The sequence below is a fragment of the Tiliqua scincoides genome, chromosome 5 (assembly GCF_035046505.1).
Source record: "Tiliqua scincoides isolate rTilSci1 chromosome 5, rTilSci1.hap2, whole genome shotgun sequence".
In the NCBI taxonomy this organism is placed as follows: Eukaryota; Metazoa; Chordata; class Lepidosauria; order Squamata; family Scincidae; genus Tiliqua; species Tiliqua scincoides.
In genome coordinates, this window is record NC_089825.1 from 26,599,753 (window position 1) to 26,620,309 (window position 20,557).

At 44.4% G+C, this 20,557-nt stretch overlaps 1 protein-coding gene across 2 annotated transcripts; it reads right to left on the minus strand.

The window, feature by feature from the left end:
• Positions 1–743: 743 nt before the first annotated feature.
• Positions 744–19,278, minus strand: SAMD9L (sterile alpha motif domain containing 9 like). 2 transcript variants are annotated; one of them, XM_066628663.1, is made up of 4 exons: positions 19,192–19,213; positions 15,876–15,964; positions 10,537–10,605; positions 744–8,674 (listed from the first exon to the last, which is right to left on the minus strand). In XM_066628663.1, exons 3-4 carry the CDS (start codon positions 10,548–10,550, stop codon positions 3,904–3,906), a joined length of 4,785 nt encoding a protein of 1,594 aa, XP_066484760.1. In that variant the 5' UTR covers positions 10,551–10,605; positions 15,876–15,964; positions 19,192–19,213; the 3' UTR covers positions 744–3,903. The 2 variants fall into 2 exon arrangements, with proteins under 2 accessions (XP_066484760.1, XP_066484759.1); XM_066628662.1 differs by lacking the exon at positions 15,876–15,964 and having other exon boundaries at positions 19,192–19,278.
• Positions 19,279–20,557: the final 1,279 nt, after the last annotated feature.

Consider the following 20,557-nt stretch of genomic DNA (forward strand, 5'->3'; position numbering starts at 1 on the left):
AAAACGTGGTAGCTGCTTTACTGATGCATTTGTTTAGCTCGGTATCGAGAGAAAGAGTGTCGGAGATCGTTGAGCCAAGGTACACAAAGTCATGGACAACCTTCAGTTCATGCGCAGAGATTGTAATGCAGGGAGGTGAGTCCACATCCTGAACCATGATCTGTGTTTTCTTAAGGCTGATTGTCAGTCCAAAATCTTGGCAGGCCTTGCTAAAATGATCCATGAGCTGCTGGAGATCCTAGGCCCTGCCTTACATAGACAGGTGATCTGGAGAGTATCTGACCTCTGATGGTAGGCTACCTGCATTCTGGGTTCAAGTGTGTGCCCCCAAACACCTGGTTAGTCCAGTTTGCTAGCATGTTTTTAGGCAAGAATCAGTGAGCGGAATCAGGTTAGAGTTTTAACAATGCTCTGATATTTTGAAGTTTACAAGTTGCAGTGTTGACAAATGGTAGAAAGATAAAAAACTTAAGTTTCCAAGTTTACAAATGAATAAGAAAAATGATTAGGATAACTCCAGTGAGGATATTAATTTAGTAACCAAGAAAAAAAAGAGATCCAAGATGCTAACAAATATGGCTCAAAAAGGGTATGGGAGGGGAGGGGGTGCCCTTCAGAGCGGCGTGGAAGCGGTGCATGCCTCTTCCAGTTTTGGAGGGGAGACATGCTGCTTCCAGCTGTTGTCACCATGGGCTGGAGGTTCTTTGGGTTCCAAGGAAGAAGTACATCTAGTCCAAGGCTGTCATAAAAAAGCTTTATTTGACTAAAATATAAGACCATCAACTTACAGGAGTACCACCAGGCATCCAGTGGCATCTCCAGGCACAAAACTTACAATGTTTCCAAATATTAGAGCATCAACTTACACAGGCCTTTCTAGGCATTTTAAGGCAACCCCACAAGCAATGCAGCCCCTAGCATCCATCTACAAGGCTGGGGAGCAAAGCAGTGGCCAGATATAGGGTTTATATAGACTTCAGCTGATTTATCAGGATACTGTGCTAATTGGCAAGAAATAGACTACATGGCAGCAGCACAATATCTATGGCCTGGGTTCTCATTTTTAAAAGACATCTTATCAGACATGTGCAACAGATAAGTGGCCAGGCTGATGCCAGCAAGGGATGTTCTCATCATTTTGAAGAGGGGCTATTTAGCAGGTGCATCTAAGTTGAAAATATAGACATGCATCTTATCTCCCCATTCTCATAACATTGAGCAGGTGCAGTGACTGAGGTCCTTGGCTTGAGTCCAACTTCTTGCTTCCTATGGGATCAGCTCAGCAGGATGCAGGCAGCCCCCAGAGGCTGGGAGACACACAAGATAGTTGACAGGCACATTAGAATGGAAGATGGTTTGCAGGCTTTACACCGGCCATTACACTCCATCCCCAGAGTTTGGGATCAAAACAAGCGACCAGCTTCCCAAAGAGCATGTAGCTTTGGGTTACAATCTCTTCTTATCCCAAAGGGGCCAGATCTTCGTTGCCCTGCTATTTGATCCCCAAGGGCAACTAGCATTCTAGCAAAGTCTGTTAAGCTTTGGCACGTTCACAATTTACATGTTATACACAAAAGGCGCACTAACAATATAAGCACATGCATAAAAGTAACACGCTAAAGATTATCACAACATTAATCATAAACAGCCACTTCCACCACTACCCTGATGTCTTGGGGCCTGGCTAAGGCCAGGCCAAATACTAAATTCTCCTTACATGTGCATTTGGAGCCTTGTCTTATACCATGATTTATTACACTCTACTAATATTACTAGAAAGGCTTATACATTATGGAAGCCACCTGGTATCTCTTGTATGGTGGGTGGCATCTGATCTTTCTGTGCTCACTCTAGGGTCTTTAATTTTGGGTGGCTAGTACATCAAACTATCTCTGGCCATGAGATCGATGGCTCAGGGCTCTTCAAAGATGTCACACATGTTTAGTATTGCTACTGAAAACCATAAAAACATGTAACAGTGAATCATTACAATCAAACAGAAGCAGAGAGCCTAGCCATGAGGATTTAACAGTTGGGCCAGTCCGTAGTTGAGCTCTCAAAGGATGTTGCTTTCAGATGCAGTCTATGCTGGCAGCACTTTGCACAGGGACTGCCCCTCCACCACAGGATGCAGCGCACACCGCACTGGTGCAACTGCATCCGCACTGGCAAAATGGTTAGGATTGGGCCCTTAGCTGCTACTGAAACAAGGGATTAAAAACAATACAGCATAGGCACAAGCCAACTTTGTTTGGCTTTTGCTGGTCAGTTGCTAAGAACTCATGCTTGCACATGTGCAGGCACAGAGACTTGAGGTTTTTCCTGCCTCTTTTTTGTCCAGGCTTTTGCTGTTAAATGCCTGTAAAACTCAACAGATAGTTAACAATGCATAGCAATGCAAGATACACTACATGAGTGTCTTTTTGGCACTGCCCCTGTTGGGGGGGGGGATGCCACTTTCTGAAACAAGAAACCTCTACTACACACAGCAAGGTTTTTTCAATCCACATCAGTTCAAAATGGAACAAAAAAGACAAACAGCAAGACTCTGTTGTCAAGTTACTTGGGGGTGGGGAATCTGTGAGATATTGCTTGCCCCAGCAAAGAAAAATAGCCAAACCCAAGAGGCACCTTGACAAGGGACTCTTGACAAGTTGAGTCCAACTTCTTTTTGCTTCTCATGGGAACAGCTAGCAGGACGCAGGCAGCTCCCAGAGACTGGGAGACACACACAAGATTGCTGACAAGCAACAAGGGTGGAAGATGGTTGCCAGACCTTATACCAGCCATTACATACAGGTGGTGCTTGGCAAAATAAAGTTTACAAATAACATTCCTTCAGTGTGCATGGGATTTTGGGATTTTGGGCAGCAGTGGATGGAGTCCAGTGGGTCAGATTCTGGGGCATGTCTGTGCAGTTCCCTGTCCACCAGTGAAATCCAAAGAGGCAGTGGCCTTTCTTGGGGTTATATACCCATGCACAGAAAAGCTGCATTTGACTTTTGTGAGAACTAGAAGTAGCCTGAGTCTCTAAAGGTCTGCCTCTAATACAAAATGTCTTGAAGCATCTTTTTTCCTCATACAGACAGTTCTCCCCCATCTAGACATTGCCTGTGAATCTGCAGCTGTGAGTCTGCAGTTCTCAGGCTAGAAAGACAAAGTATGAGTGCAGCAGCTTGGGCCTTACTAAGATGTCAATAAGATAGGCCAGTGTTTCTCAAACTGTGGGTTGGGACCCACAAGGTGGGTTGCGAGTCAATTTCAGGTGGGTCCCCATTCATTTCAATATTTTATTTTTAATAGACTTGATGCTATCATGGTATATAATTGCATTTGGGGAAATGTTACAGACCTGTAATTTTAACAAGTTACTATGTATATTCTTTTAACAATGATAGTCAATGGGACTTACTCCTGGGTAAGTGTGGGTAGGATTGTAAAAACTTTCCTGCTTGATCATGTCACTTCCGGTCATGACATCACTTCCGGTGGATCCTGACAGATTCTCATTCTAAAAAGTGGATCCCGTTGCTAAATATGTGAGAACCACTGAGATAGGCCAATTGGTGAAGCTCACCTTAACTCCAAGCTTCACTAAGTAGGCAAACAGATTGTGAAAGCTCACTAATTCTTCATGATTACAGTGGTCTTCTGGCATACAGTCACTACACAGGTATTGGTAAAGGAGACGTCACACTGAACTTGTGCAATATATGGTCCAGTCCTATCCAACTTTCCAGTGCTGATGCAGCCATGCCAACGGGATGTGCACTACATCCTGTGGTGGGGAAGGGGCAGTCACAGAGGTGTCCTCATGGTAAGAACATGCTTGTTCCATTACCTTGAGGCTGCATCAGCCCTGGAAAGTTGGATAGGTTTGGGGCATTAGTTTCAAAAGAAAAGTTAAATAATTTCTATGTCATAGGCTATCAAGCCTTGAAGAGAAAAGCCCAGGAAAAAAGACACTCGTTCTGTGCTGTAGCCACGCATTAGCTTGCCTAGGAAACTAGGTTGTGCTGGTATTTCCATGTTTTCATCATTACCAAAATCCACATAGACAATATTGTTTCTAGCTGTGCCATTCAACCGAAGCAAAACTTGTTTTGCACGCTCTGTTTTCCATATCTTTCCACTCTGCCAAAGTTCACTATTTGTCATGGTGCTCTTCTCAGAAATAGACTGATCAATTTTTCCTTTGTGAATAAATTTGTTCAGATTTTTTCCTTTTCCAAGGTAGAAAAGTGCGACAGGTTGTTTAGAACGGCACATTTGCCTGTATCGTGTCATGAATGCCTTTTTCAGTGAAGTAATATATTTTTCCATCTGCCTAGAATCATCATCTAGCTGTTTTAAATTTGGGGGCCAGAACAATAAGCAAGCTAAGAAATATTGTTCTGGATATCGAGGTGCTCGATCTACTTGCTGTGGGATTGTTCTGAGCATTTTTTGCAGTGATTCAAAACGTTCCACCATCTTGGAGTTTGGATTGAGACAGTGGAGGATTATGTTGGCCAAGATATAATTCAGTTCAACTTTCTGGGATTTGGTATCACTCTGAAAACGCAAAGCTTTATACGTGTTGACTATGTCCTCCATCTTGCCTATATCCTCTATCTTGTTTCTTCCATTTTGGTGATTGCTGAGATTTCGTAAAAGCCCAGAAAATGTGTCTGCTTTGGAAGTTTCTAAGTCATTCCTGTAATTTTTCACTTGCAAAAATGTGCCCAGTTTTGAGTTCATCAGCCAATCAGAATCAGAGTGAGAAAATATTTCCACATACTTGCTGAAAAAGTCCTCAACCTTTTTCTGTATTTTGAATTCTGTGGTTTGTTTTGCAGGATTCCTTGGCTTCAGAAGGACGAAGTAGTTGTCAAAAAAGTCAAATGCTTTTTTAAAATTTGCTCGTAAATTATTTAAATAACTGGCATACTCTTCAAGTGTCACCCTGTATTCCTCACTTTCTGTATCACTTTTGACTTTTGGAAGATTCTGGTTTCCTGACAAGAACTGGATCATGTGTTTTCTAGAGATTTCATCTTCTTTGTTGAACAAAGGAGTATACTGAATAATCTGTATTGTGTATAGACCAGTTTCTATTTCTCCCAGATAGCCAGATGTGTTATACATTTCATATCTTGCATTGTTTTTCATCCTCTGAAAACAATCTGTTTCATTTTCTCTGTTTTCTGTTTGTCGTTGAGATTTTTGAAATGCGTCTGAGGCACAATGTGCAAGTTTCAGCATTTCTTTCAGACCACCTATAGTTATGGTTGCTTTCCTAGCATTTTCTTCTAACCATTGCTTTATCTCACTTTTATAAACCTGGCCCAGTGTGTCTGATATAAATGAGTTGTTGGGAGCACCAGCTTTGGCTTTTCTAGCCCACTCTAGCGCACAGTCGAAATTCTTTTCCTTAATGTAGAAATGCCTTGCTAAGGCTTGGCTAATGAATACATTTTGGTTGAATCTAAGGCTCCCTGCAGTTAACACCTTTTCAACTTCAGTGTTTCCTTCTTCCTTTTGAATTGCTTCAATCAATGGGGAAAATAACGTGTCCGTGTCATCTCCGTGTTCTTTTCGGTGTCTTGAGAGCAGCATGCTTTGCACATCTTGCCGAAGTTTGTCTCTCCCTATGCCAATGTCATAAAATAAATTTTCTTTTAACAACAAAAGTGTTATCTCACTTTTAGTCAGCTTGTATGATTCTTTAAATTCTTCAAGACATCGTTCAGCAATCAGTGTGTGACTGATACGTACCCCTTTGTACCTTCCGTATTCCTGCATTTCTGTTTGAATTATAATGTTGGAACAATTTCCCATTTTGTCTTCTAAATTTTCATTACTCCACGGAGACTTTGTAGTATTGATTTCTAAAAAGTCTTCACATTGTGACACTGAGAATGTGAACTCTGAAACATATGAATTTAACAGGGCCAGAAAGGAAATGAGTTGAGTTTGCTTGCTTGTTTTGTCAAGACCTTTCAATGTGTTCTTCACTACATTCTTTATATATTGTGGATCAAATTTTTTTTTCAAAATCATAAATGAATAAAAATCTTCAGGATGTTCATGCTGATCTTCAATTTCTTTCAGTTTGACTTCAAAAGCCCTTTGTTCTCTGTCAGTCAGTTCTTGTTTTAGAGCAACACTAAGATTGTTGCTCTTGCAGCTTTGTGAAGGATTCTGAGATCTCATGCAATTCAAGATGATGACCAGAGGATTTTTATATCTAATGCCTTGTTCAGATACAGCAGACAGGATGCATTCCTGGAGCAAAGAAACTTTATCTTGTTCTTCAAAGTCATCCACGAGTAGCAATACTGGCAAACAGTCATACTGGTTTGATGTCCCATATGTAATTAAGGTTGTCAATTGTGTTCCAATTTCTGCAAAATCAGATGTTTTGTTTTTCAGAACAGCACATCTAAATTTCTTCCTCCATTCCCAGAGAATATGCATGGCTAAAGTAGTGCCACCACAGCCTGGATAATGGTAGAGGTTTATAATTTTCACAGATGACTCAGTGGACTGAGATTCTGACTCGATGAGAACTTCAAGTTTTTCATATACATCTCGTTTAATAAAAGGTGAACAATAGTTTTCAGAGGAGAAATAAAAATTCCACCACGACACTTTCCCACCACGATAAAAATGTTCTTCATGGTTTTTTTTAAATTCAGAAAATCGAGTTTTATCATTCTCAATATCAGTGCTTTTGCATTGATTTTCACAAAGAATTTCCAATGCAGTCATGAAATCTTCTTCTTTCTTTGGGAGAATTGTAGAAGAGGATGCTTTTGATGGCAAAATCCTCTGAGAAGTTTGGGTTTTGGATTTTAATTTTAGGATGGTACCATTCACCATTGCCAGGCTCAGATTAGATATGCACCTGCTTTCTAGTTTGCCTGCAGCAATAAATCTAGCTTGCAAGAGATCTTTCCACCGTTGGTATGTTTGTGTCCCAATACAAATACACAGCATGTCATCAAGTCCTTTAAGTTCTTGATAAAATGTACAAAATGCCTCAATCATGGGATCACTTGGACTTTCAACACTGGATAGCAAGAGAAACAGTACCAAAAATTTTCCCCTCTGCATTACATCTGGATGGGAAAGAAGTGCAATCGTCTTCCTGACCTCAGCAGCCCTCTCTTGATGCCACAGTGCATGATTCAAGGGTTGATCTTTTTTAACTTTCAAGTCTGATCTGCCATTGCAGAAAATCCAACTTGGCTGCTGATAGCATTTCAAGTCTTTAATTGTATCTGAAGCTGATTTCCCAGGCTCCTGGTATTGCTTTGGGAAATGAAGGTTTGCAGCTCTGTTTTCTCGGAATGCTTTAACCACACCATTGCTGGCTGAATCAGGATCAAACTCCAGAACAGCAAATAAGTTTATTTCCTGCAAGAAGCTCATATGCTGTGTAAACTCTGGATGGCATTTGTTTGTCACTAAAATATACCAGTCATAATGGGAGTCATCTAGCAAGCCTCTATTGCCTGTGAGTAGACTCACCAGCTTGTGACCTTCCCCCTCATTCTTCCCTCTTTCTTTTTCTCTATGTTTCTCCTCAGCTTCTTTTCGAGATACTGCTAATGTCTCCAGTGTGGACTTGAATAACGTTTCATCTTTCGAATTAAGAATGTTTGCAGATGAAGCACCTTTCCTTATAAATAAACGTGGCTGCAACGTTTTAGTGTTAAAGTCATATTTCTTGCTAGGGAAAAATTTAGATTGACACCTAGAATGTTTTGGAACTACATCAACTTCAATGACAAATGTCTCTGATGTAGTGCTGTTTTGCTGTAACACTTCCACAAATCTAGGTGTCCTAATGCAGTATTTTGCAACATCAGTTAACTTTTCAAAGTATTTGTTTATCATTTCGTCAAAGTAGTTAACGTATGTCTCTTTATTTTGGACTTTCACTCCAACAATTTGCCCGTGAGGATTGTCACTTATTCCGAGGTGGATAGTACCATTAGTGCGAGAGTTCATGCATGCTGAAGCAAATCTAAACACCTCATTGCAAAACTTCATCTTCAAATTCTCCTTTTCTGTATTCTCTGTGTTTGTAAGGAGTTTAAACTCATGGGCCGGATCAATTAGATTCAGTGACCCTGTTTCAGGAATATGGAGTATGTAGTCCTGGATATAACGATGACCACTGTGAAATTCATCAAAAGGATATGGCAGACAAGTTTGGTTGGTTGTAAGCTGATTTATATTTTCCTGGCCACTTGTGTTTTCCACTGTTTCTTCAGGCACAGGTTCTGGTGGTTCATGGGCGTTCGCTGACTTTGATTTCCCTTCATTATTTCTTTCTGCCCATCCTCTGTCTTTATCCTCTGTAAAAGGTTTCGTATCGAAAGCCCCTGTGCTATGGCCTTGCCTAGAACCATTGCTGGTGCCTTCATCAGGATTATCAATCTGTTTTACTTCATGTACTATCTGAATTGCTGCGCCATGGGTTAGCCCCATGCTAACCAGGTGCTCTTCTTTCGATAGGGTCAAAACTCTGCCGGTCACTTCTTGATGAAGAAGGATGTTACCATATTTCTCCTCAAGCTTAAGTGTATTGATTACCCACTGTTTTACATCTTCTTTTGTCCAATTCTCAATTTTTTCAGGCAAATTTGACTTGTTGCTCTTTTTAATATTTTTAGTTTTAGTTCTAAGAAGAAGAAGAAGAAAATTAGAATTCGTTTAATATGTGAACAACTGTTTTCCTGCACTTAGGCCCTGTTGTGAGGCTCTGCATAGTTCTATCTTGCATTCTGATCCATCAGGGCTGGCCTGTCCATAAGGCCAACTGAGAGCCCAATCCTGAGCGCAACGCACCAGCTTACCACCGGCACGCACTGTTGCAAATGTGCCATAAGGGACATTTGAGAGGCCTAATGCTGGGCGAGCACCCGTGCTGGGCAAGCACCGGATGGGTGCCTGGCCTCCGCTGCTTGGCGGTTGCATAGACCACCAAGCCACCGTAAGGAAAGCGAGGGAGAGGGGGAGGTAGGGAGGAGGTGTTCCGGGGGGGGGGAGGCAGGCGAAGGGCGGGGAGAGGGTGGGGAGGAGGCATGCCGGGGGGAGGGAGTGAGGCGGGTCCGGCAGAGCTCCGCTCCATCAGATCCTGTGCGTTCGTGTGGGGCTCAGCATCCTACAGGAACGCTTTTACCTCACCGCCGACCTTTTGGTCGGTGGTGAATTGAGTAGCCACATTGCGCGGCTACTTCCCTTACCCGGGAGAAGGGGACAAAAGTCCCCTCCTCCCAAGGTGCCACCTGCGGTAGCCCAAGGTATACAGGATATCGCTGCAGCCATTTCCGGTGCCGCCGAAGCCGTGCGCCATGGGAGCTCAGGATTGGGCTGCCTGGCAGTTGCCTCAGGCAGTAAATTAACCAGGGACACCCATCTCCACTCACCCACTTACTTCCACTGCTCTCCTCCCACTCCTTTCTGGAAGAAATGAAGAAAGAAGGGGTAAAGGAAGAGAGGGGACAGAATGGAAGAGAATGTTTATAACACTAGTTCCCAACCTGTGGTCTGTGGACCACAGGTTGTTCGCGAGATCCTGAGAAGTGGTCTCAGGAAAAAAATTACCTTTGATCACTTTCAGTGTCTTGCTGTCCAAGCAATCTCCCATGAACCACCAAAGAGGGTGCAGAATGGACTGCCCACAGCCATGGAAGTGTCAGTTGTGATCGTGGGCAGGCCATTCTCTGTCCTCTCTGATAGTCCATGGGGGAGCGCTTGGGAGATGGTCCACCAGAGAGGGTGGAGACCAGACTCTCCATAGCCGCATGTGGTCCACAAGGATTCAAATTTTTGCCTCAGTAGTCTGTGGGCTCCTAAAGGTTGGGAACCACTGGTTTAGATGAATGTAATGAGCCTACAGCATTTCTGACAGTGTTCCATGCATCTTCTTCTGTTCCATCCCCTTCTTTCTTTTTCAGTCTAGGTAGTGGGGGGATCATGGTCTTGTGCAACACCATGAAAAGGGGGGCAGCATTTGGTATTCTACACCAGGAGCTCCTGTACTCCACACATTTATGAAGACATAATCTGAAAGATGAAATCATGATCAGGGCCAGCCTAAGACTTCCCAGCACCTGTGATGCCGCCTTACCTGGTGGTGGATACCAGTCTCTCAGTACTCTAGCCTACCAATATCCTGTTCTCCACATTTCCTCTTTCTTCCTCTTCCTCTTTTATTTTTATTTTTACACAATTTGGGTAGTAGGAGGAGGAAGAGGAGCAGTGGAGATGAGAGGGTGGATGGAGGTAAGTGACCTCTTGCCAGTTTATGCCTGAGGTGACTGCCTTAGCTGGCCTCCACATGGACCAGGCTTGATTACAATAGTCTCACCTTTCATTGGTAAAAATGCTTATGTTCTGAAATGGCATTATGCTTGGGAGGATTTGACTCATGGATTTTGAAAAAGAGAATTTGAAAACCCTGATGATTGAATTACAGTATCAATGTCCTGTTAATCAACTCTCCTGCTGAATTAGTAGCACCATTTGTATTGAATGTACCTTTTTTTCTTCATACTTGAGTTCTTCTTTCAAATAAAGTGATGTTATTTTTTCTGTGCAAGAGGTAACCTTAAAGTAGGAAAGGGGAAGAAATTATCACCTCATGTTTTCAAATAGAATGGTTTCTCTACACTTACACATTTTAGAAGTATAGGAGGGTCCGAGTAACCATGGGGGATGTGTTCTTGCCCCCCACCCCAGATACCAGAAACTGTGGATATTGGGGAACACTATATAACAGGGGTGTCAAACTTGTTTCATACCGAGAGCTGAATAGCATTCATGATGCTTGCTGAGGGCCGGAAGTGATGTCATTAGGCAGAAATTGATGTCATTAAACAGGTCATAACCAAAAATAAGCACTTTTTCTCACTTAGGAACTCATTAGCTGCAAATGACAGAAAAGAAAATAAGCAAATCCTGATCTTATTTCAAAGTATAGGACAGCCCAATTTTCATGTGGGCTGCCCTTTTAGCAGTAACACCACTGCACTGCTCAGCAGATGAGAGCCTGAGAGGTAAAAAGCTTCCACAGGCCGCATCTGGCCCCCGGGCCAGATGTTTGACACCCCTGCTATATAAATAGCACCCCTCTGTATGCCCATTACATTACCTTATTTTTTATGTAGTTCTGCTTTCTGTTAGTTGCCCTCTAGTGTGCAGGCTGGCTGCATGCCTGTTTTGCTTTGTTAAGCCATTTCTGCCCAATGTTGCATATACACAAGGATCAAATGTGTACACCTGTGGGCTGGGCAGAAATGGGTTAAAAACACATTACAGGGTGCATTACATTTTGTAATGTGTAATTTAGCTCTTGCACTTTGTTGGCAATCCTATGCTGGCTGGGTGACGGCGTAATGTGTGTTGCACCAGTGGAGGCTGCTTTATAGCACTTGCTTCTGAACCACTGGCAGAGGCTGAAGCAACCTCCTGCCTGCCAGCGGAAGAACAAAGATCCACTGAAGCAGTTAAGGTGTGCAGGGAGTGGAATGGGCTGGGGGGAGGGCAGAACAAGGAGGGTGTGAGTGAAATGGGGTGGTGATGGGGCTAATCAGGTCTGGGAGGGCTGAGTTCAGGGCCTAGGAGAGGGGGGTAAAGGGGGTAATTTGTATCTGGGCCCAGGGTCAGAAAGGGGGCCCAGGAGCCAATGGAGGGGGCCCAGAAAGTTCCTGGGATCTTATATTTTCCAATCTCACCCAGACACACTGCTAGAAGCCACATGTACCAGACCCAGGGATGCATACATTCCTTAACAGTGTCACATCTGGGAGGAAGCTGGCCTGCTGCAGGAGCTCTTTGGCTTGTGGATCTGCTTACCATGAAGGAGTGGATGGGAGCTCAGGGACACAGCTGCAGGGCTACAGCTGCTGCAGAAGTGCTGCCCATCCCCACTGCCCCCCCACTCTGTTTCACCCCCTCCCACTTTGGGAAGGGGCCCCAAAGAAACCTTGTACCCCTGATAGAAATCCTCTTGGAGGCCCTGGGTGAGTTTGATGCAGTGACATCACTAAGGTTTACATCACCTGGAGCAGAAGGCTAGCATCTCACCCCTATGATAGACCTCTTCCCATGTGGGAAGTGGGAGGCAACGCCCCAGGCAGTGGGTGTAGTGAAATACCGTTGTCCTGCCTCACTGCATTTTTTGGCTATAACCTTTTCTAGAATAGAGATATTTCAATGCAGTTTCTTTCTCTACATTTTGCATGAAATTACTCATTGATTGATATATAACATGATGGCATTATTTGAAAATACCAAGTTTTAAAAATTTTTGATCAGTAGTGGTGTCACCCCCCCATACGCATCACCTGGTGTGGCCTGCACCCACCTAGTGATGCCATTGGTTTGATGGCAATGGCACACACAGAATCCTGACCCCCTTCCTTGGCCCAATCAACTTCCCAGGTCAACGTGGACTTGTGCCACTGATAGGCCTGGGGCAGGTTCATAGTGACCCACCAGGCCAGTAGGGGCTTACCCTAAGGCTAAAACTCCCCTATGGGATTTAGTAGAACATACATACACTGGTGTTACTGCATTGCTGCACAGGGAGTTGTGGTAGTTTGGGTTGCCCATGTGTTTAATAATCTACTTCTCCTATATGAATTAACAGTCAAAGGGTGGAATCCTACCCTGCGATGGAACAGGCAAGCCAGGAGGCTTGATAGGGACCAAAAGCAGTTCAGCCAGAGGCAATGGGAAACGTTTCCCCTTACCTCTGGGAAAGGCACCTTTTCCCTTATGGGTCTCCTCAGACTTGCGCCACCTCTTGAGGTAGCACAAGTCCGAGGAGAGTGGAGTGGCTTCAAGCTGCTCCAATCTCCCCAGGAATGGGGGTTGGGATCCGGCATTACTGCCGGATGCCAGGCCCGTCTCCTGCTTCTCTCCCGCCCCTGGCGCCCCCAACCGCCTGCCCTCCTCCTGCCCAGGAACACCTCCCTCCTGCATCCTCCCATCCCTTCCCCGCCTACCTCAGAGCCTTGCTTCAGTGCAGCCGGGCCAACACAAAGCTTGGTGCCTCCATTGGCAGGCTGGTGCACCTCTGTGTGCCAGCCTAGCCCACCCCCGGGGAGGCACAAACCTGCCTTACGGCACATTTGCAACCCTCCTGGGCCAGTGCAAAGGACTTGCACCAGCCCAAGCCTGGGTCTGGATTGTGCCCTAATGCTCTGCTTGAAATATGCCATCATATCTCCACATATGTCAGTGGAAGGACAGCCCAAGTTTTTCACCAACCCCCCCAGAACTTTACAAAAGTGCACAGAACCAAGTATCTCAGAACCAACAGAGTTCCACCATTTGTGGATTGCAGGAGGTCACACACTGACCCAAATACAGCAGGAAATAGAAGTTAACACAGAATAAGGATCTTATAAGCAACAGAGAGAAAGCGGTAGGAGTGGCATTGCTAGAGGGGTGCAGGGGGTGCGGGCCACACTGGGTGATGGGCAGGGGGGTGACACGTTAAAATTGCGGTGGTTAGAAGTAATACCATCATGTTATATACCGTTGGATGGAGTTTCCAGTAGAATGCAATGTAAAAAATCACAGTGAAATGTCTCCTTTCTATCAAATGTTATGGCCAAAAAACCAGAGAACAAAAAACGCATGGAGCCCTACGGAAAGTGAAAGTGAGCCGTATTGCAACAGCCATATGTCCTCACTGCCCCTCACCCCCCCTCGTTTCTCCAGTATGCTCAGTCTTATCTCTCTTTACCAGCACCTCCTGGCAGCTCAGAGCATATCAGTTGATAACAGTTTGAACAGACCTGCTTCAAAACATTATTCTTCCTTTCCAGAAACCACACACACCTCCCTCTCCAAGCTTCTGGGGAATTTCTTCATTGTCATGTAATGATCTAAGGCTGCAATCCTAACCACACTTTCCTGAGAGCAAGCCCCATTGAACAAAATAGGACTTACTTCTGAGTAGACCTGGTTAGGATTGTGCCCTCAGTGTATTATGCTGCAATCCCAACCACACTTTCCTGAGAGTAAGCCCCATTGAACAAAATAGGGCTTACCTCTGAGTAGACCTGGTTAGGCTTGTCCTTAGTTATATTAATTAAATTAATTGTAACATAATAATGTAATTAAAAACTAGAAGTGTGCCTTGACAACTTTAGTGCCTTGTCAGCGTGCCATGAGCTGAAAAAGATTGAAAATGGCTGATCTAAACAGAGGCTTCAGCTGATAAGATGAACTTTTTTGAGACTTGCAAAGCCAGGTGGATCCTGACAGTGATCTGGTTTAAACAGAAGTTCTTAAATTGAACTGGGCACTGGGTAGGGCTGAAGACCTTACTGATTTTGGAGGGGGGGATGTTATTGCAGGCAGGCTACAGTGGAAATTCATTTGGTGGAGCAGGGTTGGCTTCTGCTTATTTAATTATTTGTTTTACTTTAATTATTTATACTTATTTATTTTAATTTTCCTGATGACGGTGGCATCACTAGGGTTCATGTCACCCAGTGCGGTATGCCAGCGCATCACCCCCCATGCAGTGGACGGGGCAACACCCCAGGTGGTGGGCGTGGTGATGTACCATCACCACCCCCACTGGTTTTTTTGGCTGCACCTTTTGATAGAACAAAGACAGAACACATTCTGCATGAAATTAAGCATTGATTGATACATAACATGATGGTATTATTCTTCCAAATTGTGATTTTGGTCACTAGTGGTGTCACATCCCCCCACAGGGTGTTAACTTACTAACACCTTATTGCAGCAGTTCTCAAACTTTTAGCACTGGGACCCACTTTTTAGAATGACAGTCTGTCCAAGATCCAGCAGAAGTGATGTCATGGTGGAAGTGACATCATCAGGCAAATTAAGTATAAATATAAGCCTCTGTTTTGATCCTTCTTAGTGGGGTGGGGGGAGGCTGCCTTCTGGAGCATTTGTTGAGCTCCAGTTCCATCAGATCAGGACCATTCTGGTGTCGTTGGATTCCTCTCAGCCTGCTCTTTCCGATGGACTAAGGCAAGTTCGCCTACTCGCAAGTAAACATGCGACATGGCTCACTTTCACTTTCCATAGTCTCCATGCATTTTTTGTTCTATGGTTTTTGGACCATAACGTTTGATAGAAAGGAGATATGTCACTGCGGTTTTATGCATTGCATTTCGCTTGAAATTCCACATCCAACGGTAAATAACATGACAGTATTACTCCTAACCACCGCAATTTTAGCGTGTCATCCCCCCCAGTGTGCGTCACCTCCCCGTGCACGTCACCTGGTGCAGCCCGCACCACCCACACTCCCGTAGCGATGCCACTGCAGGAGACACTCACTCACCCAAACACACCAGGAGTAAGTCAACACAGAATAAAGCTCTCACAAGCCTCTCCCTACCACTCAGCAGTGCCTTCACTCACCAAAGCAAGCACCCTTCATAAACAGACCCGTGCTACTTCCTCCCGCTCAGCAGCCCCCCACTGCACCAAAGCTAACAAACTTAGAAGCAACCCACAACTTCTCCCCTCAGGCCCTCCTGCACATAAAACACATCCTTGCAGCACATTCAAGCAACTCATGATTTCTCTTCCTCAGTGCCTGCCCACCCACCCTTCCCCACACAGAGCATACCCAAACTGCTCACTCACACAGAGCATACCCAAACTGCCGGTGATTTCTCACCCCCACCCGACATGTGGCTTCCCCCACCCAGGGTGTTGCCCCACCCACTGCATGGGGGTGACATGCTGGCCTTGTGCACCTAGTGCACCTAGTGATGCAACCCCTAGTGATGCCACTGGGTAGGATGAAGGGGAGTCAGTGCATGCCATAACCCAACCTCCCTTTGAACGACAAGCATGCTACACCAATGACAGACCTGGCATGGATGAGTAAGCCCATAGGCAGGGGAAAACACCAAGTAATCTCTTCTCATGCACCCCCAGTCCCGCCACCACATCCGCCTTCCTACAACAGATCACAGGATACAGACTACATTTGGCAGCCAAACACAGAACTCCAGATCCAGTACAGAAGTCTCTACCAGGGAAACTACAGCTCAGATGAGAAAACACATGGCACAGAACCATGTGTCTCAAAGGGGAATTCTTGTGGTTGGATCCAAGGTGAAATGGCACTTGGTGCATAAAGGGAGCACTTTGCACAAAACAAGCTCACATCTCCTCACAGGTCCAAGACAGCTGAACAATTGTAGCTCAGGGAAAGGAAACAAACTAAGGGCGCAATCCTAACCCCTTATGTCAGTGCTTTTCAGCACTGGCATAGCGGTGCCAATGGGACGTGTGCTGCTTCCTGCAGTTGAGTGTCACTCACGGAGGCCTCCTCAAAGTAAGGGAATGTTTGTTCCCTTACCTCAGAGCTGCGTTGCCCTTAAGTCAGTGCTGGAAAGCACTGACATAAGGGGTTAGGATTGCACCCTAAAGCTTTCTGTGGTGAGGCTTGCCATCCATTGGCATCATCAAGATTCGCGTCACCTGGTGCGGGAGGCCTGCGCGTCACCCCATGCAACACCCCAGGTGGTGGGGCAACACCCCAGGTGGTGGGCGTGGTGATGTACCATTGCCCTGCCTCCACTGTTTTTTTGGCTGTACCTTTTGATAGAACACATATATTTCAATGTGGTTTGTTTCATTGCATTCTGCATGAAATTACGCATTGATTGATATATAACATGATGGTATTATTCCTCCAAACTCTGACTTTTGTGATTTTGAAAACTTGTACACATGCACCCACCATGTCAACTTACTAACACCTTATTGCAGCAGTTCTCAAACTTTTAGCACCAGAACCCACTGTTTTTAGCACCAGAACCCAAAATTATGCAGGGGATGGACAGAGTGGATAGGGAGATGCTCTTTACGCTCTCACATAACAGCAGAACCAGGGGACATCCACTAAAATTGAGTGTTGGGAGAGTTAGAACAGACAAAAGAAAATATTTCTTTACTCAGCGTGTGGTCGGTCTGTGGAACTCCTTGCCACAGGATGTAGTGATGGCGTCTAGCCTGGACGCCTTTAAAAGGGGATTGGACAAGTTTCTGGAGGAAAAATCCATTACGGGGTACAAGCCATGCGATTAATCCAGTGGGGCTGTTCTTATGTTCTTATGTTTAGAATGACAACCTGTCCAAACCCATTGGAAGTGATGTCATGGCCGGAAGTGACATCATCAAACAAATTAAAATAATTATAAATAATTAAATTAAAATAAATAATTAAATAAGAGAGAGCCAGCCCTATTCCACCAAGTTAATTTTCTCTGAAGTTTGCCTGCAATAACACCCCCCCCCCCGAAAAGAATCAGTGAGATTTCCAGCCCTCCCCAGTGCCCAGTTTAATGTTCTTCTATTTAAGGCATATCAGTGCAAAGACCCACCTGGCTTCACAAGTGCAAAATAGAAAACATTTTACCTTACCAGTTCAAGCCTCTTTTTTTGGTCCTTTTTAGTGGGGGGGGGGGGGGCTGCCTTCTGGAGCTCCATTGGATCGGGACCCACAAGCCAAAGCACCAGAGGCATAGCTAGGTCATTTGCCACCTGCGGCTGATAAATTTTTGTCACCCCATATGACTTAATTAATTAACTAATTAATTAATGATTAATATTTAATAATATAATAAATAATAATTAGTATTAATAATTAATAATTAAAAATAATTAATAATTAATTATATTGTTCAATTAATTAATTCACTTTTTATACCACCCTTTCTCTAAGCAGCTCAGGGTGGTGTACATAGTTCCTCCCCTTATTTTGTCCTCACAACAACCCTGTGAGGTAGGTGAGACAGAGATAGTAATAGTCATGACATGGAATGAATAATAATAACGGCCAGAAAAATAAATGCAGTGAATATTTCCCCACAAACAATGGATGAAATTTTGCATCAAATGGTATGTAACATGTTGGTATTATTCCTAAAATAATAGAAATATTATTTCACCTGCCCCCTCCAAGCTACGCCACTGCAAGGCAGGTCAGCCTACTCATGAGTAAAAGCAACCATGAGGCTTTCGCTGTCCATAGGGCTCAATACATTAGCAGCTGGGAGGGAGGGACCTCTTTCTTGGGTGTTTTTTGGGGGGCTGTGTTCATCAGATTGGGACCATTCTGGTGTCATTGGATTCCTCTCAGCCTGCCCTTTCCGATGGACTATGGCAAGTACGCCTACTCGCGAGTAAACATGCGATATGGCTCAGTTTCACTTTCCTTAGGGCTCCATGCATTTTTTCCTTTTGGTTTTTTGGCCATAACTTTTGAAGGAAAGGAGCTATTTCACTCTGGTTTTTTGCATTGCATTCCGCTGGACATTCTGCATCCAACGGTATATGGCATGATGGGGTTGCTCATCAAACTGCGATTTTAGTGTGTCACCCCCTTGCACGTCACCCGGTGTGGCCCGCACCCCCCCGCACCCTCCTAGTGATGCCACTGTTGCCAGCTCTGTCCTCTAAGCTTTTCACCGAACTTTTGTTCTTTTGGCACTGGCTCAAACAGTATTCACTTGACACTTTTCATCTAAAAAAGCACAAATTGTATTGTTCCTTTGTTTTCTTCTAATATTCTTTTCAATGTAATATTCTTATTACCTGTAATAACGTTAAACAACACACATTTTCTAGTGTTGGAAAAATGGCTTGCTTGTCAATATTCTACTTCCTTGTTTCAACTAAGGACTCCACTGTATTATTTCATGGCACTCTCATATAAGATAACATAAGAGCCAGGATGGTGTAGTGGTTTGGGAGGTGAACTTAAACCTGGAAGATCCAGGTTTGAATCTCCCCTTAGCCATGAAGCTTCCTAGGTGACCTAGGGCCAGTCACTTTCTCTCAGCTTCACCTACCTTACAGGGTTGTTGTGAGGACAACAGGAGAGGGGCAGCTGTGTACACCACCCTGAGCTCTTTGGAGGAAGGGTGGTATAAAAATGTGGAAAATAAATAAAATAACATTTAGAACTAACTTTTAGCGTTTATGCAAAGATGCTGCATAGAGGTGTTTGAAAATTGTGTTATTTATTTTACTCAGAAGCCCATTGTGTTCATTAAGATTTGAGTTGTAATCCCATCTGACTGGGAACAAACACCTCTATCCATAAGTTCTCTTATAGTATAGTCAACACAATCATAAATATCTTATCAACATTAATCCTTCTTTTAAGTCACTTACCAAGATGGTTATACACACACTCCTCCCCACGATTGCTGGATAAATGTGATTTTATTCAGTGAAAAAACATGATCTCTCCCATCAGCTGCCTAAAGTAGGCAAATGGCAAAATGAGACTGGGGAGAACTGAGAATCAGTAATGTTTTTAGCCTTCCATGTCATGTGAGCTGCATTACCCCACCCATTTCCTGTTAAGTAATACCTATGCAGAAGAAACCGAAAGTAATACACACAAGACTTATAACTCACGAATCAGTGAAAGATCATGATATTAGACATTAGGCATAACTTTAAAAATTATAGGTGTACTGGTTGAGGGCCCAATCCTATCCACACCTGCTTGGGAGTAAGCTCCATTGGCTAGAATGGGACTAACTTCTGAGTAGACATGCATAGGATTGGGCTCTGAGCCTACTTATCCATGGATTTTGTATTTGCGGATCTGGCTCAATATGGATCCCCTGACCCACCCACATTGAGAAAGATTTGGCCCAACCTGAAGCTTCCAAAGGTGACTGGAACTGTGCTCTGGTCACCTCCTGAGGCTCGTGGAAACCTCTGTGCAGGCTGACCAGATGCCCGGAATTTCCCGGACATGTCCGCAGTTCCAGCCCTTTGTCCCAGTGTCCAGGAAAAGCCCTACTTTGTCCTCCTTGTCACATTTTTTTCTCTGAGAACCTAGCCCCTCCCTGCAGGCAGCCTCCTCCAATCAGGTCAGGCTCCTGTGGCCTAGCATACAGTGGCATTGCTAGGGAGGGGTGGGGGGTGTGGGCCGCACCGGGTGACGCGCACTGGGGAGTGACGCGCACTGGGGGGGTGACACACCAAAATCACGGTGGTTAGAAGTAACCCCATCATATTATATACCGTTGGATGCGGAATTTCGAGTGAAATGCAATGCAAAAAACCAGAGTGAAATATCTCCTTTCTATCAAAGGTTATGGCCAAAAAACAGGAGAACAAAAAATCCATGGAGCTCTATGGAAAGTTAAAGTGAGCCATATTGCACATTTACTTGCAAGTAGGTGAACTTGCCTTAGTCCATCAAAAAGGGCAGGCTGAGAGGAATTCAACAAAACCATAATGGACCTGATCCAATGAATGCAGCCCCAAAAAACACCTGAGAAGGAAGTCCCTCCTTCTAAGCAGATGAATGTATTGAGCCCTATGGAAAGGGCTGTTTAATTTATGGCCATAACGTTTGATGGAAAGGTGATATTTCAATCCAACTTCTTGCACTGCATTCCGCTCAAAATTCCTCATCCAATGGTATATTGCATGATGGGGTTACCCCTAACCTTTGCAATGTTAGCACTGTTGGGGCATTTGTGATGTTACACCCCCCCCAAGGGTGGTACCTGGGGTG